The following is a 25,908-nucleotide window of genomic DNA, read 5'->3' on the forward strand; positions in this document are numbered from 1 at the left end:
TTCTCCCTCCTCCTCTCCCCTCTTCTCTTTCCTCCCCTCTTCTCCCTCCTCCCCTCCCTCCTCTCTTCTCCCTCCTCCTCTCCCCTCTTCTCCCTCCTCCCCTCCCTCCTCTTCTCCCTCCTCCTCTCCCCTCTTCTCTTTCCTCCCCTCTTCTCCCTCCTCCCTCTCTTCTCCCTCTTCCTCTCCCCCTTCTCCCTCCTCCCCTCCATCCTCCCCAGCCCCCGGGTTCCGTCTTGCCGGTCTCCCCCCGTGGGGCGTCGCCCCCTGGCGGCCGCGGGCGGGAAGGCGCCGGGGCGGGGGGCGGAAGGCGGGAGGCGGAAACTTGCCCAGTTTTGACGGGCGACCGTTGGCGCGGACTCATTTAATAATCAGCAAGAATAATAATAATAACGATGATAGTATTTGCTGAGCGCTTACTAAGTGCCAAGCACTGCGCTAAGCGCTGGGGTTGACAGGGTAATCATTTATAATAATGTTGGTATTTAAGCACTTACTATGTCCCAAGCACTGTTCTAAACGCTGGGGGAGATACAGGGTAATCATTAATAATAATTATGATAGTATTTGTTGAGCACTTACTATGTGCCAAGCACTGTTCTAAGCGCTGGGGTATACAAGGTAATCAGGTTGCCCCACATGAGGCTCACAATCTTCAATCCCATTTTACAGATGAGGCAACTGAGGCCCAGCGAAGTGAAGTGACTTGCCCTCGGCCAGACAGCTGACAAGTGGCAGAGCTGGGATTCGAACCCATGACCTCTGGCTCCCAAGCCCATGCTCTTTCCACTGAGCCACGCTGCTTCTCTAAGCGCTTGGGAGAGTGTAATGTGGCAGAATTAGCAGACACTTTCCCTGTCCATAAGGGGTTTACAGCCTAGAGGGGAGTTCGCCGAATTGTACATTCCAAGCGCTTGGTAATAATGTTGGTATTGGTTAAGCGCTTACTATGGGCCAAGCACTGCTCTAAGCGCTGGGGGAGATACAGGGTCATCAGGTTGTCCCACGTGAGGCTCACGGCCTTCATCCCCATTTTACAGCTGAGGTCACTGAGGCACAGAGAAGTCAAGTGACTTGTCCAAAGTCACACAGCTGACAGGTGGCACAGCCGGGATTAGAACCCATGATGAAGCCTGTGAGCCTCATGTGGGACAACCTGATTATCCTGTAATAATAATAATAATGTTGGTATTACCTACCCCAGTGCTTAGGACAGTGCTCAGCACATAGTAAGTGCTTAAGGAATACTAATATTATCATTATTATTATTATCTAACTCGGGCGTTGGGGTTTGAAGGCCTGAATCGCCCATGGCCTTGCTCATCTTTAGAAAAGCAGCATGGCTTAGTGGAAAGAGCGCGGGCTTGGGAGTCACAGGTTGTGGGTTCAAAACCTGGCTCCGCTAGTTATCAGCTGTGCGACCTTGGGGAAGTCACTTCACTTCTCTGGGCCTCAATTCCTTCACCTGTCAAATGGGGATGAAGGCTGTGAGCCCCATGTGGGACCACCTGATCACCTTGTATCCTCTCCAGCGCTTAGAATACTGCTTTGCACATAGTAAGCGCTTAACAAATGCCATCATATTCTTCTTCTTCTCTGTGCCTCAGCTCCCTCATCTGTCAAATGGGGATGAAGCCTGTGAGCCCCCCGTGGGACCACCTGATCACCTTGTATCCCCCCAGTGCTTAGAACAGTGCTTTGCACATAGTAAGCGCTTAACAAATGCCATCATCATCATTATTCTTCTTCTCTGTCTCTCAGTTCCCTCATCTGTCAAATGGGGATGAAGCCTGCGAGCCCCATGTGGGACCACCTGATCACCTTATATCCCCCTAGTGCTTAGAACAGTGCTTTGCACATAGTAAGCGCTTAGCAAATACCATCATCATTATTATTCTTCTCTGTCCCTCAGTTCCCTCATCTGTCAAATGGGGATGAAGCCTGCGAGCCCCATGTGGGACCACCTGATCACCTTATATCCCCCCAGTGCTTAGAACAGTGCTTTGCACATAGTAAGCGCTTAGCAAATACCATCATCATTATTATTCTTCTCTGTCCCTCAGTTCCCTCATCTGTCAAATGGGGATGATGCCTGCGAGCCTCACGTGGGACCACCTGATCACCTTGTATCCCCCCCAGTGCTTAGAACAGTGCTTTGCACATAGTAAGAGCTTAACAAATACCATCATCATTATTCTTCTTCTCTGTCCCTCAGTTCCCTCCTCTGTCAAATGGGGATGAAGCCTGCGAGCCCCCCGTGGGACCAGCTGATCACCTTGTATCCCCCCCGAGTGCTTAGTACAGTGCTTTGCACATAGTAAGCGCTTAACAAATACCATCATCATTATTATTCTTCTCTGTCCCTCAGTTCCCTCATCTGTCAAATGGGGATGAAGCCTGTGAGCCCCACGTGGGACCACCTGAGGCCCTGGTACCTGCCCCAGCGCTTAGCACAGTGCTTGGCCCAGAGTAAGCGCTGAACAAATACCATTATTATTATTATTATTCTCTTTAGCTTCCGAGTTTTTCCTCCCTGGTCCAAAGCCCCCCCCATCCCCAGAGCAGCCCACCTGCAAACCTCCCGTCGCCCGCCTCGGCCCAGAGCCAAGAAGCCGACACTTCCGGCGACATTGGCCGCCTTCGGGGGGGGGCAACGTCTGCGTTTTGGAGCTTCCCATTGGTGGAGCGCAACGTCCATCAGAGCCCCGCGGGGCGGAGGCGGGACGAAAGGTCGACGGCAGCCAATGGCGGAAGAGCTCGGAGCCGCGCTCCCCCCTCCTCCCCCCTTCTGGCCCGGCTGTCCATCAACCCCCTTGGGGGGCGGGACCCCCAGGAGGCGCGGCCTCCGATTGGCCCCGCGGGCCGCTCGTCAGGGCGGCGTCCGCGCGGCGATTGGACGGCGGCGACGTCGCTCGGGGAGGCCCCCGGCCATTGGCGGACGGGCCCGTCGGTCGGGCGGCGGCGGGCGCGGGGATTGGCGGGCGCGGGGTGGGCGGGGCCGGGCGCGGGGAGGCGGCGGAGGCGGCGGAGGCCGGGGACGAAGATGTCGTAATGAGCGGTGGGTCCCGGCGGCGGCGGCGGCGGAGGAGGAGGAGGCCGGGGGGCGGGGGACGGACCGGGGACGGACGGACGGACGGGGGAGGGGACGGGAAGGGAGGCCTCCGGCCGGAAGAGGGGCAGAAAGGCCCGTTCGCTCGTTCGGGCCGTCGCTCGCTCCTTCGGTCGTTCGGCCGGGGCGGAGCCACCCGGAAGGGGGCGTGCGACTCCCCGCCCCCGCTAGGCGGCGCTTCCGGGCCTCCCGGGCGTCCCCCCCTCCCCCCCCCCCCCGGGCCCTCTGCGAAACGCTGCGCCGCGCACCCCACCCCTTTGGCGGGCGACGGAGCGGAGCCCCCCCCCCCAAACACCCCTGGGCCGGCAGGCCTTCATCATCATCTTCATCCAGTTAATTAATCGTTAATTCATGGGGGTATTTGCTAAGCGCTTATTATGTGCCCAAGCCCTGTTCTCAGCGCTGGGGGGAGACGGGGGTCCCGCAGCACCCAAGTGGGGCAGCCGGAATTCATCATCATCCAGTTAATTAATGAATGTTAGTATTTGTTAAGCGCTTATTATGTGCCAAGGCCTGTTCTAAGCACTGGGGGAGATAGGGGTCCCACAGCACCCAAGTGGGGCAGCCGGAATTCATCATCGTCCACTTAATTAATTAATTAATGTTGGTATGTGTTAAGCGCTTATGTGCCAAGCCCTGTTCTAAGCGCTGGGGGAGACCGTAAGCCCGTCAGACGGCAGGGACCGTCTCTATCTGTTGCCGACTTGTTCATCCCAAGCGCTTAGTCCAGTGCTCTGCACATAGTAAGCGCTCAATAAATACTATTGAATGGATGAGACAGGGGTCCCACAGCACCCAAGTGGGGCAGCTGGAATTCATCATCCTCCAGTTAATTAATGAATGTTAGTATTTGTTAAGCGCTTATTATGTGCCAAGGCCTGTTCTAAGCACTGGGGGAGATAGGGGTCCCACAGCACCCAAGTGGGACAGCTGGAATTCATCATCCTCCACTTAATTTATTTATTTATGTTGGTATTTGTTAAGCGCTTATTATGTGCCAAGCCCCGTTCTAAGCGCTGGGGGAGACAGGGGTCCCACAGCACACAAGTGGGGCAGCCGGAATTCATTATCATCCAGTTAATTAATTAATGTGGGTATTTGTTAAGCGCTTAATATGTGCCAAGCCCCGTTCTAAGCACTGGGGGAGACAAGGGTCCCACAGCACACAAGTGGGGCAGCCGGAATTCATTATCATCCAGTTAATTAATTAATTAATGTGGGTATTTGTTAAGCGCTTATTATGTGCCAAGCCCCGTTCTAAGCGCTGGGGGAGACAAGGGTCCCACAGTACACAAGTGGGGCAGCCGGAATTCATCATCATTCATTCATTCATTCAATAGTATTTATTGAGCGCTTACTATGTGCAGAGCACTGTACTAAGCGCTTGGGATGAACAAGTCGGCAACAGATAGAGACGGTCCCTGCCGTTTGACGGGCTTACAGTTAATCGTTAATGTTGGTATTTGTTAAGCGCTTACTATGTGCCAAGCACTGTTCTAAGCACTGGGGGAGACGGGTCCCACAGCACACAAGTGGGGCAGCCGGAATTCATCATCATCCAGTTAATCATTAATTAATGTTGGTATTAAGCATTTATTATGTGCCAAGCCCTGCTCTAAGCGCTGGGGGAGATACAAGGGCATCAGGTCGGCCCTCGTGGGGCCTCACGGTCCCCATCCCCGTTTTGCAGACGAGGGAGCGGAGCCCCAGAGAAGTCAACTGACTTGCCCAGGGTCACACAGCACACAAGTGGGGCAGCTGGAATTCATCATCTTCAAGCTAATTAATAATTAATTAATGTTGGTATCTGTTAAGAGCTTATTATGTGCCAAGCACTGTTCTAAGCGCTGGGGGAGATACAAGGGCATCAGGTCGGCCCTCGCAGGGCTCATGGTCCCCATCCCCGTTTTACACAAGGGAACGGAGCCCCAGAGGAGTCAAGTGACTTGCCCGGGGTCACGCAGCACAGTAGTGGGGCAGCTGGAATTAATCATCATCAAGTTAATAATTAATGTTGGTATTTGTTAAGAGCTTATTCTGTGCCAAGCACTGTTCTAAGCGCTGGAGGAGATACAGGGTCATCAGGTTGGCCCTCGTGGGGCTCACGGGCCCCATCCCCATTTTACAGACGAGGGAACGGACCCCCAGAGAAGTCAAGTGACTTGCCCGGGGTCACACAGCACACTAGTGGGGCAGCCGGGATTCATCATCATCATAATGTTGGTATTTGTTAAGCGCTTACCATGTGCTAAGCGCTGGGGGTAGATACAAGGTCATCAGGTTGGCCCCCGTGGAGCTCACGGTCCCCATCCCCATTTTACTGATTTTACTTGCCCAGGGTCACATTGCACACAAGTGGGGGAGCCGAGATTCTTCATCATCATCATTATCATCATCATAATGGTATTTGTTAAGCGCTTACTATATGCCAAGCACTGTTCTAAGTGCTGGGGAGACACAGGGTCATCAGGTTGGCCCTCATGGGGCTCACGGTCTCCATCCCCATTTTACAGGCGAGGGAACAAAGGTCCAGAGAAGTCAAGTGACTTGCCCGGGGTCACACAGCACACAAGTAGAGGAGCCAGGATTCATCATAATGATAATAATAATAATAATGTAGGTATTTGTTAAGCACTTCCTATGTCCCAGGCCCTATTCTAAGCGCTGGGTAGATACAAAGTCATCAGGTTGGCCCTCGGGCTCACGGTCCTCATCCCCGTTTTACAGACAAAAGAACGGCGGCCCGGAGAAGTCAAGTGACTTGCCCAGAGTCACACAGCACACAAGTGGGGAGTCAGGATTCATAATAATGATAATAATAATAATAATAATGTTGGTATTTTTTAAGTGCGTACTCTGTGCCAAGCACCGTTCTAAGCGCCGGAGTAGATACAAGGTCATCAGGGTGGCCCTCGTGGGGCTCACGGTCCCCATCCCCGTTTTACAGACGAGGGAACGGGGGCCCGGAGAAGTCGAATGACTTGCCCGGGGTCACACAACACACAAGTAGGGGAGCCCGGGATTAGAACCCACGACCTCTGACTCCCAAGCCCAGGCTCTTTCCACTAAGCCACGTAGAACCCAAGACCTTCTGACTCCCATATCCGGGCTCCAGGGCCTGTCCCTTGCCCATGGCGGGGGACACTGGGCACAGTCGCCCCCGTCACCAACTGATGGGGGTCCCTGCTTTGCCGGCCGGGCTTCCCTGACTTGGACTGGGTAGCCCAGGCCCACACCCACTCAGATTCAGGGGACGGCGGGCAAGGAGCCTGGGGGCTCCTGACCTGCCCAAGGCCCCTAGTCGGGGGCACCTGAGCCCTGACTTCAATATTGGGTTTCTCTCCCATCCCCTTCCTTTCCACACCTTCACCCCCGACAACACCTGCCCGCCCCAGTCGGCCACTCAAGAAGAAGAAGGTCCAGTTCCGGGAGCTGAGGGAAATCTGTGCTCCCCGGCCCAATTTCAATTAGTATGTGCTTAATTATCTCCTAATTAGCTACTTTCAGGGGGACCACCCCCCCCCCCCACCTGCCACAACATAACCTCCCCCCTTGCATCGCCCCTTAATAATAACGTTGGTATTTGTTAAGCGCTTACTATGTGCAGAGCACTGTTCTAATAATAATAATAATAATGTTGGTATTTGTTAAGCGCTTACTATGTGCCGAGCACTGTTCTAAGCGCTGGGGTAGACATAGGGGAATCAGGTTGTCCCACGTGGGGCTCACAGTCTTCATCCCCATTTTACAGTTGAGGGAACTGAGGCCCAGAGAAGTGAAGTGACTTGCCCACAGTCACATAGCCGACAAGTGGCAGAGCTGGGATTCGAACTCATGAGCCCTGACTCCAAAGCCCGTGCTCTTTCCACTGAGCCACGCTGTTCTAAGTGCTGGGGGAGATACAGGGTCATCAGGTGGTCCCACGTGAGACTCACAGTTAATCCCCATTTTACAGATGAGGTAACTGAGGCCCAGAGAAGTGAAGTGACTTGCCCACAGTCACACAGCTGACAAGCGGCAGAGCCGGGAGTCGAACCCATGACCTCCGACTCCCAAGCCCAGGCTCTTTCCACTGAGCCCCGCTGCGTCCTGGTGCCCGGGGCTGCTGTTCGGTAGAGACCAAGTTGTGATCTCCCCTCCTCTCAGGTCCTCCAGCATTCATTCATTCAGTTTTATTGAGTGCTTACGGTGTGCAAAGCGCTGAAGTAAGCGCTCGGGAAAGTACAATAGGACAGTAAAAAGACACATTCCCAGCCCACGGCGAGCTTACGGCCTAGAGGGAACCCTGTGTTTTTGCCTTATGAAATGCCGAGCGTGAGACCCCGGTTGGTGTTTCTGCCCCGAAGGGGCTGCACGGCCCTGGACCAGTAGGTTTCTAACGTGTGTTTCGTTGAAAAGGTGTAAATGTTCTGGCTGCTGCCCACGACGGTGGCTTCTGAGCAAAACGGGGTGGCCGAGGCCTGGGGATAGTTGGGATAAAGAAACCTCCCTGCGGAATCGTGAAGATAACGGCAGTGTCTGGTTTTGTCTTAAAATCTTTGTTCGCACCGAAGAGGCTGCATCCGTCAGACTCCGTACCGGTCCGGCCGACGTGAGTGTTCCAGTGAGGGGTTTTCAACAGGCGCTTACCTGTTGGGGATGGATTCACCTTGGCTGGGGCGATTGGTAAGTTTTCGAATTCACCTGTCAGCGCTCGATTCGGCGGCTTCTTGGGTTTGGTGTCTTCTGCGGGGTTCATTCGATAGCAGGTCAAGCTTGAAGGACCGAGGGTGTGCCTGGCCATTCATTCAGTCGATCTCGGTTAATCAGTGGCAGTTATTGAGCACTTACTCTGTGCAGAGCACTCTACTAATTGCTTGGGAAAGTGCCATGCAGTAGAGTTTGTAGACATGATCCCTGCCCACAAAGCAGTTACAGTTGAAGCGGGGAGACAGAGAGATAAATCGCAGATAGGAGAAAGGGTAGCGTACGAGGATAGTACAGTGCTGTGCACACGGTAAACACTTAATAATTGATATGTACATAAGAGCCGTGGGGCTGGGCTGAGTATCAGAGTGTTTAAGGGGTCCACAGCCAAGTGCATTATCCACACGGAGGGAAGGCAGGTGGGGAAACAAGGGCTTAATAAGGAAAAGCCTCCTGGAGATATGATTTTTGGAGGGTTTTGAAGGTGGGGAGAGTGGTAGAGTGTCGGATATGAAGTGGGAGGGAGTTCCAGACCTGAGGGTGGACGGGGGCAGGGGGTGAGCGATGGGATAGATGAGTTTGAGGCTCAGTGAGGTTGATAGAGGAGTCTACCGGCTGGGTTGTAGTAGGAGATCAGCGTGGTAAGGTAGGAGGGAGTGAGCTGATCGAGTGCCTTAGAGCGCATGGTAAGGGCTTTCTGCTTACTGTGGAAGTGAAAGGGCGACCACCGGAGGTTTTTGAGGAGCGGAGAGATATGGATCGAACATTTGGTTGTTAGGATAATGCACCGGGCAGCGGAGTGAAGAAAGGATTGGAGTGGTGGGAGACCGGAGGCAAGGAGGTCAGCCAGAAGGCTGATGCAGTGGTCAGGGCGGGATATGAGAAGTGCTTGGGTCGGTGTGGTAGGAAAGGGTTGATTTTTAGGGCTGTTGGGATGGCAAACCCGGCAGGATTGGGGGTTGGATTGAATGTGTGGGTAGAGTGAGAGACGTGAGTCGATAACGCCAAGGTCTCCCCTGCTTTCTCTTCGACTTTCCCACCTTTCCCTGCAGTATCTCAAAAGGAGCTCTCCCTCCTCCTCTCAATTCCACCCCCTCCACCTGCACCTCCGACCCCATCCCTTCACACCTTATCAAATCACTTGCCCCTTCCCTTCTTCCCTCCCCAACCACAGTCTTTAACCGCTCACTTTCTTTCCAGTGGCTCCTTCCTCACCACTTTCAGACGCGCTCATGTCTCCCCTGTCCTTAAAAAACCCCTTCCTTGACCCCAGGGTGTCCCCCAGTGATCGCCCCATCTCCCTTCCACCATTCCTCTCCAGACTTCTTGGGTGAGTTGTCTACACTCGCTGCCTCTTCTTTCTCTCCTCCACTTCTCTCCTCAATCCCACGCGATCTCTGGCTTTTAGGCCCCTTCGCTCCACGGAAACCTCCCTCACTAAGGTCGCCAGTGACCACCCTCTTCCCAAATCCAGGGGCCTCTGCTCCATCCTAATCCTCCTCAACCTTTCTGCCATCTTTGACACTGCGGATCACCCTCTTATCCTGGGGATGTTATTTAACCTTGGTTTCACTGACACTGTCCACTCCTGGTTCTCCTCCTATATCTCCGGCCACTTCTCAACCTCTTTCTCTGGCTCTTCCTCTGCCTCTCGCTTTTTAACTGTGGGGATCCCTCAGAGCTCAGTTTTAGGCCCCTTCTGTTCTCCGTCTATATGCGCTCCCTTGGAAATCTCCTTCGTTCCCATGGCTTCCACTACCATCTCTGTACAGATGATTTCCAAATCTCCCTCTCCAGCCCTGACCTCTCTTCTCATCTGCAGTCTCGCTTTTCTTCCTGCCTTTACATCTCTACTTGGACTTCCTGCCGACACGTCAAACTTAACATGTCCCAAACAGAACTCCTCACCTTCCCACCTGAGCCCCATCCTCCCGCTGACTCTCCCATCACTGCAGGCAGCACCCCTTCCTCCCTGTCTCACAAGCCCTCAACCTCAGCGTTGTCCTTGACTCATCTCTCACATTCAATCCGCTTTCTGAATCCCTCACAAAATACCGTTCGTTCTACCTTCACGGCCCGTAGGAGAGTTCAGCGGGGGTCAGAGAGGTGTTTTCTGTTCCAGCTCTTAGTCCTTAGCAAATTGTAAGTGTTTAGCAAGTACCATAATTGTAATAATTAGAGTATTAGAGTAGAGAAATGCCAAAACGTTTTCATATAAGAGAAAAGAAAGGATGGAAAGATGGGTAAGTAAATAAGTGCTGGAGTGGAGCACATACAGTGATATGTCTAATGTCTGTGGGTGCATAAGTGAAGGTTCGGGGGAGGTGGTAGCGGATACTGGGGAGAAGGAAGATGAATCAAGGACTTCCCTCCTGGAGAAGGGGGAATTTCAGGAGGGTTTGGAATATGGGGAGATTTGAAAGGAGAGGGAGTCCCAGGAAAGAGGCAGGGTGGTGTAGACGACTGAAGGGAAAGTTGGTGGAAGAATGGATTGGGGACGGAGGTTGGGGTCGCCTTCGGACACGTCGGGTTTAAGGTGCCGGCGGGACACCGAGGTGGAGGTGTTGCGAGGCGAGAGGAAATTCCCCATCGCAGAGGAGGTGAGGGGTCGGGGCTCTAGCAAGAGAGATGGGGAAGTTATCAGGGAAGAGGTAGGTAGCCGAAGCTGTGGGAACAGGCGAGCTCTCCTGAACCGGAGCGGGTAAAGCGAGAAGGGTAGAGTTAGTTACGCGGACCAGAGCTTTGGGAGGCGCCCACGGTTAGGGACCGAGAGGTGGAGGGAGAGGCAGCAAACGAGGCTGAGGGGGAGCCGCCAGAAAGGGAGGAGGAGGAGGAGGAGAGAACTCTCTTCGACCAAGGGTGGGTGTCCACCCTTGGGAGAAGGGGGAGGTCCACAGTGTCGAAGGCAGCCGGTGGTGGGGGTGGGGTGTCGAGGAGGATTAGGATAACAGCGGGGCCTATTAATAATAATAATGTTATGGTATTTGTTAAGCACTTACTATGTGCTGAGCACTGTTCTCAGTCCTGGGGTAGATACAAGGTAATCAGATTTTGATTTCCTTCGGTCAACTTGGGAGAGGGGTTTCAGTGGAGCGAAGGAGGCAGAAAACCGGACGGGAGTCAGAAGAGAAGGAGCGGAGGCAGCGGGAGATTCCAACTTTTCATTCATTCATTCGTTCGGTAGTTATTTATTGAGCACTTACGGTGTGCAGAGCACTGTACTAAGTGCTTGGAAAGTACAATTAGGCAACAGATAGAGACAATCCCTGTTCAGCAACGGGCTCATAGTCCAGAACGGGGGAGACAGACAGCAAAACAAGTAGGCAGGCATCAGTAGCTCAATATAAATAGAATTACAGATATATACACATCATTAATAAGATAAATAGAATAATAAATATGTACATATACATACAAGTAATGTGGGGCAGGGAGCTTGTTTAAGGAGCTTGGCAAGGAACCGGAGGAGGGAGATGCTGAAGCAGGATGATCTAGTAGATAGAGCATGGGCCTGGGAGTCAGAAAGACCTGGGTTCTAATCCTGCCTCTGCCACTTATCTGCTGGGTGACCTTGGGTAAGTCACTTATCTATGCCTCAGTTTCCTCATCTGTTAAATGGGGATTAAGACCGCGAGCCCCATTTGGGACAGGGACTGTGTCCAATTTGATTATCTTGTATCTACCCCAGTGCGTAGAACAGTGCTTAACACGTAGAAAGCACTTAAGTACCATGATTATTATTATTGTTGTTATTAGATGGGTGTCATCCTGGAGAGGCTTAGGGAAACAGAGAAGACTCGGTTAGAGGAGAGGAGACGTTGATCGTGTTTGAAGGCAGAGTGGGAGGAGGCATCAGCGAATGAGCCATTAAAGATGGAAAATGGGCGTGAAGACTGTGAGCCCCACCTGGGACCACCCAGTAACCTTGTATCTCCCCCTCAGTGCTTAGGACAGTTGTTGGCAGCTTGTAAGCGCTTAAAAAAATGCTATTATTATCGTTCAGAATGTGAGCCCATCATTGGGCAGGAATTATCTCCATCTGTTGCCGAATTGTCCATTCCAAGTGCTTAGTACAGTGCTCTGCACAGAGTAAGTGCTCGATAAATAGTATTGAATGAATGAAGATGGATAGGGAGGGAAGAAGCATAGGCCCAGGCGTCTTTTCGAAGGTGAGAGGGGTTGAGGTCAGAGTCTAAGCTCCTTGAGGATAGGGAACCATGTCCCCTCTTCCTTCTGGGCTTCCCGAGTAGCTAGTGCAGTGTCCTGCACCAAGCGGTGCTTTATAAATGCTTCTACAACTTCTACTAATAATAATTATGGTATTACTACTCCTGGACCACCCTTTGAAAGCAGGAGGGAGATCTCGTAAAAGAAGGCCGAGAAGGAGAGTGAGTGGGTGTAGGCGAAGTGAGGTTGGGGAGGGTTTCTGGGGAGCTCACACCCGTTGGCTTCAGTTTTATCCTTAAAATAGTTTTGGGTTTTTTTTAGCACGGCCTAGTGGATAGAGCATGGGCCTGGGAGACGGAAGGACCCGGACTGTGAGCTCGTTGTGGACAGGAATGTGTCTGGTGGTTATTATATTTTACTCTCCCAAGCACTTAGTACCGTGCTTTGCACACAGTAAGAGCTCAATAAATACGATTGAATGAATGAAGCTGGGTTCTAATCCCCGCTCTGCCTCTTATGTGCTGTGTGGTTTTGGGCACTTCACCTCTCTGGGCCTCAGTTGCCTCCTCTATAAAATGGGGATTGAGACTGTAAGCCCCATGTGGGACAACCTCATTACGGTGTATCTACCCCAGCGTTTAGTATGGTGCCCGGCACATTGTAAGCACTTAAAAAATGCCATTAAAAAAATAGAAATAGTTGGCGAGGTCATCGGGGAGGAGGAAGGGGCACTGGGGGCTCTTGGGCGGAACTAAAGGTCTGGAGAAGTGGCAGAAGCAGTGGGCATGGGGGTCAGGGAGGGAGGAGAGGTGAGGTTGCCAAGTAGAAGCTTGTGGACAGGGAATGTGTCTGTTTATTGTTATATTGTAGTCCCCCAAGTGCTTAGTCCAGTGCCGTGCACTCAGTAAGCGCTCAATAAATACAGTTAACCGATGGACCGATCAGAAGAAACGGCAGAGCCTGGGTGAGCGAGGGAGAGTTTGCCGTGGTGAAAATCGGCCCGAAGTCTGGGTTTCTGCCAACGGCAGCCTGTGCCCAGAGCCCAGGAATGGAGGAAGCTTCTCTGGGGGATGGGAAGGGGGAAAAGAGGAGACTGTGATGCCCGATTGACAGAGGAACCGGGGAGGGAGAGTTGACATCGTCCGAGGCGGGCGTTTTTGCGTCGGGGTGGGGGTAGGGGATGAGTCCAGGTGGCACGCGATGACAAGATAAGAGGAGTCGGCGGCGAGCTAGAGATCAGAGGGCCCTGTGGGGAAAGAAAACCGTTTTCCGGGGCGGGGGAAGCAGCAGGTGAGGAAGTTGTGGTCAGAGAGTGGCATGTAGGAGTTGGGGAAGTTAGAACTGGTTGGGTGACTTGTGATGATGCGATCGGAGAGGGGTGACGGCTTGGCCCGGGACATCTGGGCTTGGGCAGTTCGAGCGTTGACTTCACCCACCCTTGTGCCTTTGGTGGGGGGGAGGTGAATAGGGGAACGAGAGATGGGACGGAGGATGGGGGCGAGGGAAGGGATTGAGGGGGGCGTGGGTGAGGAAAGAGGGAGGGGGAGGAGCGTGTTTCCTCAAGAGATGGCTCTAACTAGGCTCTGACCCAACTGTGTGACGTCTTGCAGGGAGGCTGAACCTCTCAGCCTTGGCAGGGCTCAGAGCCAGCCAGACCCGGGGGTCAGTAGGAGCGAGGCTAGCGTGGTCGCGGGGGCCGAGTCCTCGGGGCTAGGTTGGCCACGGACAGGTGTGGGGAACCGAGAAGCTTGGACTGCAACAGCTGAGACTCCCAGTCTTGGGGGGATCTTGGCTTCGGAAAAAGGTTTCCCGGCCTGCTCACTGTCTTGCCGAGCTCACGGAGGAAACAGCTGGTAGCCCGGCTTTGTGGGGGGTCGGGGGAACACCCCTTGGGGTCTCCGAGCTGCCGGCAGGGTCTGAACCAGGCGGGACTCCTGGATTCTCCCAGAAGCCTTTGGGTGCCCACCGCCCTGGGACCGAGGGGGTGTGAACGGCACGGGAGCACGCCCTTTCCTCTCCACCCAAACGGCTACCTTACTGCTACGGGCTCTCGTTATATCCCGGCTAGACTACTGTGTCAGCCTTCTCTCTGATCTCCCTTCCTCCTCTCTCGCCCCGCTCCGGTCTATTCTTCACTCCGCTGCCCGGCTCATCTACTCCCTCTACCACCCCCCTTCACCTCTCCGCAGCTTAACCCTCTTTTCCCCCCATTTCCCTCTGCTCCTCCCCCTCTCCCTTCCCATCCCCTCAGCACTGCACTCGTCCGCTCGACTGTATATATTTTCATCACCCTATTTATTTTGTTAATGAATTGTACATCGCCTCGATTCTATTCAGTCGCCATTGTTTTTACGAGATGTTCTTCCCCTCGACTCTATTTATCGCCATCGTTCTCGTCCTTCCGTCTCCCCCGATCAGACCGTAAGCCCGTCAAACGGCAGGGACCGTCTCTATCTGTTGCCGACTTGTTCATCCCAAGCGCTTAGTCCAGTGCTCTGCACATAGTAAGCGCTCAATAAATACTATTGAATGAATGAATGGGAGCTCACCCAGACCGGCCGACTGGAGGGAGTGGCCAGGATTTGGAAGTTGCTAAATGTCCATTGCAGTGGCCCGTCAGTTGACCCCTGTGGAATCACTGCAGGCTACATCATCAGAAGAATATGTATGCACATACTCTGTGCTAAGCACTGGGCTAGACACACAGTCCCTGTCCCACAAGGGACTCGCTATCTAAGGCAGGGGTAGAGATGCCAGGACTCTTGGTGGCAGGAACCCTCCCCGGGTTGACACGAGGTAAGTGCTTAACAAATACCATCATTATTATTATCAGATCAAGGGCCACGGCAACCCTGGGCTCTATGGAAGGGGGTCGGGACTTGGGGACGGGCGAGGGAGTGCGCCCCTTTCCCAGGGCCGGGCCCCTGGGCGCTAGCCAGCTCACAGCCTCTCGGTCAGGACAGCGGACGGGAGCTGGGGGCCCCGGTCATGTTAGCGTCCACCCCTTGACCCCCGGCTCCATGGGGCCGCAGCCCAGACGGGCCCGGCCCTGGGAAAGGGGCGCACTCCCTCGCCGGTCCCCAAGTCCCGACCCCCTTCCGTAGAGCCCAGGGTTGCCATGGCCCTTGATCTGATAATAATAATGATGGTATTTATTAAGCACTTACCTCGTATCAAGCACTGTTCTAAGCTCTAGTCAGGTTGGACACAGTCCCTGTCCCACTTGGGGTTCAAAGTCAGGATCCCCATTTTATACATGAAGTAGCTGAGGCACGGGAAAGTGAAGTGATTTCCCCAAGGTCACTCAGCAGACATGTGGCGGAGTCGGGATTAGAACCCAGGTCCTTCTGATTCCCAGGCCCGGGATCTATCCGCCAGGCCACGTTGGAGCCCTGGAACCTGCCCCCCAGTGAAGACTGATTTGAAAACTTTTCCCGTCAGTGTCGGGGTTTGGGGAAGTGGAGACCGACAGCAGGGATTTGGGAGTTGCTAAATGTCCAGGAGAGTGACCTGTCAGTTGACCCCTGTGGAATTGCTGCAGGCTACATGATCAGAATAATGATATTTGTTAGGTGCTTCTTCTGTGCTAAGCACTGGGCTAGACACAGAGCTGCAGAGGAAACCTGCCCCCCTGCCCTCCCGGACCCCCACACACATCTCGATACCCCCTCAGGTTCACCAGCTGGTTCCCGGGGGGCAAGATCCAGGCAGAGCTCCCTTGGGAGCTTTGGGAAACGACTGGGTGTGGGGCTTGCCAGGGGCCAGCCGTGAGGCTCTGTCCTGAGGGCGGGAGCGGTGGTATTTATTGAGTGCCCGTCACTGTACTGCACTCCTGGAATAATACAGTGAAACACAAAGCTCGATCCCTGCCCGTGGGGAGTGTACAGTTTAACTGGGGAGACTGGCAGAACAAAATATACAGGAATTGGAGTCATAGAGAAACACAAATGCCAAGGATGGTCTAGGCAAGGACTAGAAGTGACTGGGGATGAAAACTCTCGGGCGTGTTGGGAGAGGTGGGATTTTAGCTGGACCTTGAAGGTGGAGAGAGCTGAGGCCTGGGAGCGGGACTACGGGAGCGGAGGAGAGAAGGGCAGTTTCAGGGCCGGGGAGCAAGCAAGCCAGACTGTGAAGAGCCGGTGAGGAGAACGAATATTTAAATAGGGAAAGCTGGCCGGGGAGAGGGGTTTTTGTTCGATGCGGAAGGTGGCGGGCAGCGTCTGGTGATAAGGGAGGAGTGGACAGATGCGTACTGAGTGACGTGACTGGAAGACAGTTCAGGCAGCAGCATTGTGGATGGGAGCAGGAAGAGGCTGGAGTCAGGGAGGTCAATGAGGAGGTCTCTACAAGGCATCAGTAATAATAATAATAATTGTGGTATTTGTTAAGCGCTTACTATGTGCCAAGCAGTGTTCTAAGCGCTGGGGTAGATACAGGGTAATTAAGTTGTCCCACATGAGGCCCACAGTCTTAATCCCCGTTTTACAGAAGAGGTAACTGAGGCACAGAGAAGATAAGAGATTTGCCCAAAGTTACACAGCTGACAAGCGGTGGTAGAACCCGTGACCTCTGACTCCCAAGCCCGGGCTTTTTCCTCTAAGCCACGCTGCTTCTCTAAACGTGACAGAGCCAGGGCTGAAACCAGGGTGGCAGGGTGGTTGGGGAGGGGGAATCCGGGGAGCGTGTTGGAGGAAGAAGTGGCACGGTTTGCCAGTTGATCGGGTGCACTGGCCTAATGTCAGGAAGGAGCAGAGCGGGGCTTCTTCCCGTGGTGGTGGCGGCCAGAGAGGCCAAAACGGTCCCGGATCTGCCCCGAGCAGCTCCACGGCCGGCCTTATTCTCCTCAGCGCCTCATCGTTCCCTGCCTCGGGGCCGCGAGCCCCGGCCCGGCCCCCGCTTCTGGCCCCACTGGCTTCCTCCCCCCGTCCAGCTTCCCACGTCTGGTGCCCGGCCAGCGAGCGACGGGCGGGAGCTGCGGGGGCCGGGCCTTCCGGGGAGGCCTTCCGGGGAGGCCTTCCGGGGAGGGCCGACTTCTCCGCTCCCAAATTCCAATTTCATCAGAGGCTGCCGGGGGTGGGGCCGGAGCCGCGACCGGAGAAGTTTCCCCTTGGTCAGCGCCGGCGAAGCGACCGCCCCGTTTCGCCCGGCGGTGCTTCCGGCCTCCCCTCCCCGGGGAGCGTCCTGGCCGTTTCCAGCGGCGCTCCTCCCGGGGGCTGCTGCTTTCCCAGTTGGGGTTCGGGGTCCTTGCAGGGTTTGCTTGACGGCTTCCCTGAGGAGGAGGAGGAGAAAGAGCACGGGCCCACCCCTCCACACACATGCATCACTACAAGCACAGATCCCCGGGTCCTGCCCCACCCCAACACACGCACACAGAGTTTCCCCATACTTCCTTCCCAGATCCAGCCACCGCCGAGTCTTCTCCCACCCCTTCGCCCGCAGTCCTGTGCACAGCCGTCTGGGCTTGGAAACAGCTGTGCTGGCCGAGGGCCCGGCCCGGCCGAGTGGACTACCCGGCGGCAGGGCCTTGGGACGGAGGGCGGGGGGGGGGGGGGGGGGGGGGCGTACGGAGCTGCTTCCCGAGGAAATGCTGTCAGGCCCGGACGGCCCCCGCCCTCACCGCTCCACTCTCTTCCTCCCTGCAAACGGCCGCCGTCCGAAGCCCCCAGCCTCCGGGGACCGGCCCGACGGAGTCTCCGGGGGCCCTCCTCACGTCCCCAGAGGGTTTCCGGGCCCGGCGTGGGCGGCGGGGAGGCGTGGGGAAGGGGAGGTTCGCAGCCGGGCGCCCCACCCTCCCACCGTGGTGACCAGCTGGCCCGGTTTGGGCCCCACCGCAGTTGGGAGCCCCGGCTCCGCAGAGGCCGGGGACGGGGCCGGACCCGCCTTCCAGAGAAGCCGGCAGGTTAACTCTTTCTCCGTGACCCCTCTGGGATGGGAAGTCCGGGCCTAGTGCATAAAGCATGAGCCTGAGAGTCAGGGGGACCTGGGTTCTAATCCCAGTTCTGCCTCTTATCTGCTGGGTGGCAAGTCACTTCACTTCTCTGGGCCTCAGTTACCTCATCTCTAAAATGGGTTTAAGACCGTGAGCCCCGGGTGGGACAGGAACTGTGTCCAACTGAATTTGCTTGTACCCACTCCAGTGCTTAGTACAGTGCCTGGCATATAGTAAGTGCTTAACGTATACCAAAACTATTATTATTGTTATTATTATCATTCCTGGGCCTGGACAGGAGGCTCCGTAAGGAGTCTGGTATATATGAACTTCCAGATGCGGTTTTTGGCTGGGCCGACAACCCCGTCGTGTAACTTAATGATAATTAGGGTGTTTCTTAGGCACTTACTATATGCCAAGCACTGTATTCAGCACTGTAGATAGAAGATGATCGGTTTGGACACAGACAGGAAGCTGACAGTTTGCTTGAGAAGCAGCGCGGTCTAGTGGATAGAGCACGGGTGTGGGAGTCAGAAGGACCTGGGTTCTAATCCCGGTTCCGCCTCCTGTCAGCTGTGTGACCTGGGCAGGTCACTTCACTTCTCTGTGCCTCAGTCCCCTTGTCTGTAAAATGGGGATTAAAACTGTGAGCCCCATGTGGCCACTTGGACTGTGTCCAACCCGATTGGCTTTTCTCTACCCCAGCCCACAGTGGCCCACAGTAAGCACTTAACAAATACTGTCGAAAAAATTAGAGGGAGAACCGGTATTTAATTTTCGTTTTGCAGATGAAGAAACTGAGGCCCAAAGACGTAAAGTGACTTGCTCAGGGTCGCACAGCAGGCACGTGCTGGGACAGGGATTAGAACCACTCCGGGCCCCCCGGTCCTGCGCTGTTTGCACTCGGCCACGGTGTTGCCGTTTACTTGTGAAAGCCCCCCCGATGTCAGGAATCGCGGGGCCCCTTCCCCTTGAGTTTCATCGGCCAGAATTTCCCGGTAGTCTTCCCGGCCCACGAGGCCCACGCGGGTGGGAGGGCCCAAGGTCCCGCCCCACCCGCAGGGGCGGCTCGGGGCTTCCCGGGGGGGAGGGAGCCTCCGAGGGGGGCAGTCCGGCCCGCCCCAGCGGTGCTGGGGAGCCCTGGGGTGGGGAGGGGCATGGGATGCGGCCTAGGGGAAGCGTGGGCCGAAGTCGGGTTGGCGCCTGGAGGGTGTTCGCGGGGCCCGGTGCGTCTCTGAGCGGGCCGGTCGGACATCCCCCGTCCTCACCCCCTCCCAGGGCCGGACCGGGGGTCCCGGCAGCCTGCGTTTCCCCGGGTCCCTCTGCGGCGGGACGGTCCCCGAACGCCCGTCCCGGACCCCGCCCCCGGGGACCACCCCGGCACGGGGGCGAGCAGCTCCGACCTCCGGGAGGCCCTCACGGCTCTGCCCTCCGTTGCTTTGGGCAGATCACGAGACCAGCATGGCCGCCACTGCCGCCGTCAGCCCCAGTGAATACCTGCAACCGGCTGCCTCCACTGCCCAGGTAAGGGCCGGGGCCGTCCGGGCTGCGGGGAGGGCTGCTCTAGTCCCCGCAGCCGGGGGCCGTTGAGGCCCCGCCATCCCCCACGCCCCGGCCTAGATGTCGGCTCCAGCCGGTCTGCTCAGGCCGCTCCGGTCGGGCGGTCTGCCCGCCGGCGGAGAGAAGGGATAGGTCGAAAGCTCCCGGGGGTGGCGGGGGCTGGGGGTTGAAGGGAGGGCGGGCCCCAGGCCCCCCGGAAAGCCCGTCGTTCCTCCGGGGGTGGGGAAGCGGGGCCAGCCCGACTCCAGCCCGCCGCCCGCCCAGGGCCGGGAGGGCGCTACCGGGGCGGGGACCGCGTCTGACTCCCCCCCCCCCCCCCCCCCCCCCCGCCGTCTCCCCAGGACTCCCAGCCGTCTCCCCTAGCCCTGCTGGCCGCGACATGTAGCAAGATAGGCCCCCCTGCCGTGGAAGCCGCCGTGGCGCCCCCAGCCCCGCCCCAGCCCACGCCCCGGAAGCTGGTGCCCATCAAGCCGGCCCCGCTGCCCCTGAGCCCCAGCAAGAGCGGCTTCGGGTTCCTGTCGTCCAAAGGCAGCCTGCTGCAGATCCAGGGATCCCCCCTGGGCTCCTCCTACCCCGGGGGCCAGCTGGTGCTGGCCATCCAGAACCCGGCCGTGGTCGGCAAGGGGTCCCGCTCGGCCGCCAACGTCCAGTACCAGGCGGTGCCTCCGGTCCAGGCGCCCGGGACCCCGACCCTCCAGGTCCAGCCGAACCTCGCCAACCAGATCCAGATCATCCCGGGCACGGGCCAGGCCCTCCTGGCCCCCTCCCCCGCCCCCCACAAGCCCGTGCCCATCAAGCCGGCCCCCTCGCAGAAGGCCGGGACGGCCCCCATGCAGAGCTCGGGGGGCTTGGTGAAGCTGAGCGGGGGCGGCGCCAACGTGACCCTCACCCTGCCCGTCAACAGCCTGGTCGGGGCCGGGGAGGCCTCGGGGGCCCCGGCCCAGCTGGTCCCCGAGGGCCCCGCTCCCCCGGCCGCCGCCCGGGTCGGCAAGAAGGCCCGGAAGAAGGCGCCGGCGGCCTCGCGGCCCGCGGCCGTGGCCGAGCAGGTGGAGACGGTGCTCATCGAGACCACGGCCGACAACATCATCCAGGCGGGCGGCAACCTCCTCATCGTGCAGAGCCCCGGGGCCGGCCAGCCCGCCGTGCTCCAGCAGGTCCAGGTGGTCTCCCCCAAGCTGGAGCAGCCGTCCCCGCCCCCGCCCCCGCCCCCGCCGCCGCCCCCGCCGGTGGTGCAGATCCCCCAGCAGGCCCTGCGGGTGGTCCAGGCGGCCTCGGCCACGCTCCCCACCGTGCCGCAGAAGCCTTCCCAGAACTTCCAGATCCAAGCGGCGGAGCCCATACCAACTCAGGTATTCGGCCGCCCGCCTCGCCTCGGGGGCGGGGCGGGGGGAGTCCCTCCTCTCCCTCGCTGGCCGACCCGGGGCCCGGAAGGGCCGACGGGCGAGGCGCGGAGGGGGGAACGACCCGTGCCCTCTCACACCCGGCTGCCGCCGGAGAGGGCATCCCCCAGCCCCGAGGACCCGGGCGCCGTACCCTGTGCCGACAGCTCCCGGTGGTGTCGTCCCGGGAGGGGTGGGCGGGGCCTTCGGGCGGGCCGGTCCGGTGAGGCTCGTCTTGGAGGAGCCCCGGGGCCTAGAGTCCGAGTCACCGGCCTCGGGGCGTCAGCCGGTGCCGAGGGATGTGCCGGGGAGCCAGAGGCGCCGGGCCAGGACGAGCCACCCCCGGTGGCCGCTTCTGCCTCCGGTGCTCAGTTAGGCTGCCTTGGCCTGATTCCCCTCTCCCCTCCTGCTCCCCCCGACCGGGGCCCTGAGCGGACCTGGCCGACACCCCCGAGCCCGTCGGGGGTTGCGACTCGGTGACTCGATCCCCCCGAGGGTATCCGGGCCGGCCCGGCCTGCCCGGTCTTGCTCCCCGTTCCTCGTCTGGCCCAGCCGGGCCTGAAACTGAGGAGACTGGGCGGAGCCCGGTGGGCTCGGCAGACGGGCAGCCGCCGGGCACCCCCGCTCCCGCCCCCCCCAGTTTCCCGTCGGCAGACGTGGGTGACCTCGCTCTCGTGGGAGGGAGGAAGGGCCCGGAACCCCCAGCCCACGGCACGTTTGGCCACATCGGGCCGTGGAGCGGGCTGTGGCTCTCTGGCCGCCTTGGGAGCGGGTCCTGAATTTGGGGTGGGACCGGGTGGCTCGGCCCAGCCGGATGTTGCCTCTGACCCAACTCCTGGTCGTTGACGGTTTCAAAGAAGCGGAGCAGGGGGAAGCGGGCTTGGAGTGGATCGGGTGCATCTAGGTCAGACAACAGGCGGGACTTCCAGCCTGCCCAGGCGGTGCCGGTGCATCGGGGCTGAGGGGGTTGTGGAATCCTCCTCCTCCCCGCGCCGGGGGCGTCTGGCGGCAGGGGGAGGGACCGGGGGGGACCGGGGGGGACCGGGAAACTCTTCCGAACCCGTGCCGTGTGGACCTGATGGGCGCTGAGATGGGGGTGGGGGGTGGGGGGGACGCCACCCCCTGACCGCCCCCCCCCCACCCCAGGTCTATATCCGAACGCCTTCCGGCGAGCTGCAGACGGTGCTCCTCCAGGAGGCCCCCTCGGTGAGCGTGGCGGCCCCCTCCAGCACCCCCTGCAGCAGCCCGGCCGCCCGAAGCGCCCAGCCCGCCGGGGGCGGCAGGAAGCCCTCCGCCCCGGCCCGCAAAGAGCGCCCTCTGCCAAAGATCGCCCCGGCCGGGGGCATCATCAGCTTGAACGCCGCTCAGTTGGCCGCCGCCGCCCAGGCCATGCAGACCATCAACATCAACGGCGTCCAGGTCCAAGGAGTGCCGGTCACCATCACCAACACCGGTGGTCAGTGCCCGGCCACGGCCCGGCGGGGCGGTGGGGGCGGGACCACCCTGGCGTTCGGACGGCTCCGTCCTGCCGGCCGGGGAGGCGACGTGCCGGTCGGATAGGTGGAGAGAGAGGCGTCCTGGCCTCGGCTCTGTCGCGGTCGGCTGTGTGACCTCTGTTGGCAAGCGACCCTCTCCGGGCCTCCGGCTCCGCGTAAGGAATTGGGGTTCGTCGTCCCTGCCTCGCGGGTGTTGGGAGGACAGGGTGAGCTCAGTCCATCCCCGGTATTCGTCGAGTGGCCACTGCAAGTGCTCTGGAGAAGTACACGGATTCAAGGTGGAAGTCGCTGTTGAGGTCATCGTCCAGGTCCTCGCTGTATCCCACAATTCCCGGGAGGCAGAGTAGGGACCGGGATGAGCTCTCCCACTTTGGCTGAGGCCCAGTGGCTAAGCGGCCTGGCCGAGGTCACACAGCCTCCCGGTTAAGATCCGGGTCTGCCGCCTCCCGGGGCCTCTCGACCTGGCCCTACTGTGGACTCCGGGGTCCGCTCACCCCTCCAGCCCCCGGCGCCGGTCTCCCGTCCCCAGGAAGGGCAGAATCCAGGCCAGGGCCCTTCCCCGTTTGCCACCGGTCGCTAGCCACCGGTTGCCAACCCCGAGCCGAGGCTTCTGCGGGGCATCACCAGGGGCAAGGGTGGCGGACCGCAGGCCACGCCCGACCCGAGCCCCTCTCCTCCCTGTCCCCCGGGTGGCTTTTCGGAGGTGGGGGGAATGGGTCCCGGAAGGGGCCCGGGGTCAAAGTGGCCCCGCTCGCCCCTGGCAGGCCAGCAGCAGCTGACGGTCCAGAACGTGGCCGGCAACCACCTGACCATCAGCGGCCTGAGCCCCACCCAGATCCAGCTGCAGATGGAGCAGGCGCTGGCCGGGGAGATCCAGCCCGGGGAGAAGCGCCGCCGCATGGCCTGCACCTGCCCCAACTGCAAGGATGGGGAACGGAGGTGAGGCGGGGGGGCGGCCCGGGGACGGGGGCGGGGGGGACCGGGGACCGGCGCCGTCCGCCCGGGCGGGCGGTTGACCCGGCCCCGTCGCCCCGTCCAGGTCCGGGGAGCAGGGGAAGAAGAAGCACATCTGCCACATCCCCGACTGCGGCAAGACCTTCCGCAAGACGTCGCTGCTGCGGGCCCACGTGCGGCTGCACACGGGAGAACGTCCCTTCGTCTGCAACTGGGTCTTCTGCGGGAAGCGCTTCACGCGCTCCGACGAGCTGCAGCGCCACGCCCGGACGCACACAGGTCAGTCGCCCGTCCCCCACCCCACCGGCTCCCTCCCCGCTCCCCGCCCCCTCTGTCGCCGGGGCCGCCCCCGGCACCCTCAGCCTGAGCGAGAGCGGGGGTCGCGCCGGGGCCCCGACGCCCCAGGACCACCGCCCCGCATCCCGTACGGGCCACCCTCCTGACGGAGCCGTGGAGGAAAGAGGAGCCCAAAGGGGGGTGGGGTGGTGACTCCAGGCCCCCGGACCCAAGCCGATGGCGTCGACTGAGGTGACACGGGGGGGGGGGGGAGGGGGGGGCTGCGTGGTGCCCTGGGGCAGGGACCTCCCCTCCCGGCCCGTGCTCTCCGCGCCACCGTTCCCCTGCCCTTCTCCCTCGCCACCCCACCTGACGGGCCTCTCTCCCTTTCCCTCCCCTGCCCTCCCGGGTCCCGCCACCCCCAGGCGACAAGCGGTTTGAGTGTGCCCAGTGCCAGAAGCGCTTCATGCGGAGCGACCACCTGACCAAACATTACAAGACCCACCTGGTCACCAAGAACTTGTAAGCCCCCAGCCTCCGCCCGCGCCCGCCCTCCCCGGCCCCCACCCCCTTCCCCACCGGGCCCCGGCCAGGGCGGGCGAGATGTTCTACCCCAGGACGAGCACGAGCCCATATTTCCAAAGGAAAAAAAACAATGAATTTCACTCCATCGAGGAGAAAAAAAAAAAGAAAATCCCCTCCCCACCCCGGGGCGGGGGGGTCCCAGAGTAGCATTACTCCCCCCCGCCCCTCCTCCTCCCCACTCTCCCCGGGGGGCCCCGGGGCCCCTGCCCGCCAGGTAGCCCCCCGCCCCTCCCCCCCCCCACCTCTAGCACATTCCAGCTCGATTTCCACCGAATCTAGAGACGAATGTAGAGAGCCCCGGACTGCCGACCGTCCCCTTTTCTACGGAGAACGTTGCCTTACCCTCTCCTCGGATAATGAACACTGTGTCGCTATCTATCGTGCGTGCTTTTAAACCTTTATTTAATTGCTCCGCCCCGCCCACGTGGATTTTTCCGGTCCGGGTCTCGGGTTTCTTTGGGCGACGCCGAAGGGGCCTTTCCCCAACACGCTCTGCCGTCAGAGGACCGCCACGATTTCCTTTGGATCCGGGTGGGACTGGATCCGGTGAAACGCCCCCTCTCCCATCCCCTGCCCGCCCCCTTCCCCCCCACCCCCCATGTACAGTGTATATTGTATCATAGACGATATCGCCTTTTTTTTGTCAGCGGCTACATGTTTCAGAAACATATTGCTTGTTATTTTTGAGGCTTTTAAATTAAAAGACAAATCCACTTTATTTTTAGTTGTAACTGCTTGAGGTATGTTCATGAACTAAGTTACCAGATTTGTTATCCTTTGTTAACGCTGTACCTCGACGGCCAGTGTGGAGTTGGCCGACGAGAACTTTTTCTTGCTAATAAATTTAGTTGCCAGAGGCAAAGACAGATTCCTTGGTCTCCTCGGGGTCCCAGCTGAGAAGCCAGGAGGTTGGGGAAGGTGGGGGAAGCGAAGGGAAGCCGAACACTTGGGGAAGGGTCCGGGGGGACGACCGAGGCTTGACTAGGACCCCTGACGAGCACCAGGAGCCAACGGCCAGGGCGCCGTCTAACCCGCCACCGGGGCAGGAGTGTCGAGGGCCCCTCCGGCCCTCCTCGCTCCGTTACCTCCTTCCAAAGAGCCCAGACCCGTGGGGCGTTTCTACCTTTCCCGGAAGCTCGGGCCCCCGCCGGGCATCTCCTCACTGCCAGAGAACCGCGCTGGGCCCGGAGTTTTCCGGGAGTCGTAGCCCCTTCCCGACAACTTTCTCGTGTAGCGACGAGTGGGCGCTACGCCTTGGCTCATTCCCTCTCTTGGGGCCTGCACCGGGTGGGAAGGGGGGGATTCCACGTCGACAACCCTGCCCACCCTGCTGGGCCAAAGGTGGGATCCTGACCCTTCCTGCTCTCGTCGCGGCCCCCGAAGGGGGCAGCCAGCTCTCGATTTGGCGGGCCAACGGCTTGAGAGACTGGGCCGCGGACTGCGTGGACGCTTCCCTCGGCGGGGTTGGCCGGGGGGGGGGGGGCCCACCCACGAAACGTGGGCTGGGCCCGCTCTTCCGAGGTTTCAGCTTCAAGGGAAAGATCTCCCGGGCCCCGTGGGGGCCGGTCTTCACCCCTCACTCCGCAGGGATGGCTGCCCCACCCCGGGCCCTCCTCCACCTCCTCGCCGCCGTTGCCCCCACCTACTTTTAGAAGTCAGGCTCCGGCGCCAACCAGCCGCCGCCTGGGTCCCGCCCTCCCGGCCCCCGGTCCGCCCTGGGCCAGGGACTCGGGTGGCCCGGGCCCGAGGCACGGGGTCGCGCCGCGGCCC

The 25,908-nt window shown here is 59.0% G+C and overlaps 1 protein-coding gene across 3 annotated transcripts; it reads left to right on the top strand.

Annotated features, from left to right (window-relative positions):
- The first annotated feature begins 2,991 nt into the window (after positions 1-2,991).
- SP2 (Sp2 transcription factor) lies at positions 2,992-25,000 on the top strand. 3 transcript variants are annotated; one of them, XM_029075529.1, is made up of 9 exons: positions 2,992-3,055; positions 7,660-7,771; positions 19,336-19,412; positions 19,790-20,797; positions 21,974-22,283; positions 23,088-23,262; positions 23,363-23,556; positions 23,979-24,075; positions 24,418-25,000. In XM_029075529.1, exons 3-9 carry the CDS (start codon positions 19,350-19,352, stop codon positions 24,530-24,532), a joined length of 1,962 nt encoding a protein of 653 aa, XP_028931362.1. In that variant the 5' UTR covers positions 2,992-3,055; positions 7,660-7,771; positions 19,336-19,349; the 3' UTR covers positions 24,533-25,000. The 3 variants fall into 3 exon arrangements, with proteins under 3 accessions (XP_028931362.1, XP_028931363.1, XP_028931364.1); XM_029075530.1 differs by having other exon boundaries at positions 24,387-24,511; XM_029075531.2 differs by lacking the exon at positions 24,418-25,000 and having other exon boundaries at positions 23,979-24,249.
- Positions 25,001-25,908: the final 908 nt, after the last annotated feature.

This window comes from Ornithorhynchus anatinus, chromosome 11 (assembly GCF_004115215.2).
Source record: "Ornithorhynchus anatinus isolate Pmale09 chromosome 11, mOrnAna1.pri.v4, whole genome shotgun sequence".
In the NCBI taxonomy this organism is placed as follows: Eukaryota; Metazoa; Chordata; class Mammalia; order Monotremata; family Ornithorhynchidae; genus Ornithorhynchus; species Ornithorhynchus anatinus.

Bases quoted from the DNA above. Each gene is read 5' to 3' on its own strand.
- SP2 (XM_029075529.1), top strand. From the start codon at position 19,350: ATGGCCGCCACTGCCGCCGTCAGCCCCAGTGAATACCTGCAACCGGCT. The intron at 23,263-23,362 runs GTGAGGCGGGGG...CGCCCCGTCCAG, and splicing joins TGCAAGGATGGGGAACGGAG to GTCCGGGGAGCAGGGGAAGA. The intron at 23,557-23,978 runs GTCAGTCGCCCG...CGCCACCCCCAG, and splicing joins CCACGCCCGGACGCACACAG to GCGACAAGCGGTTTGAGTGT.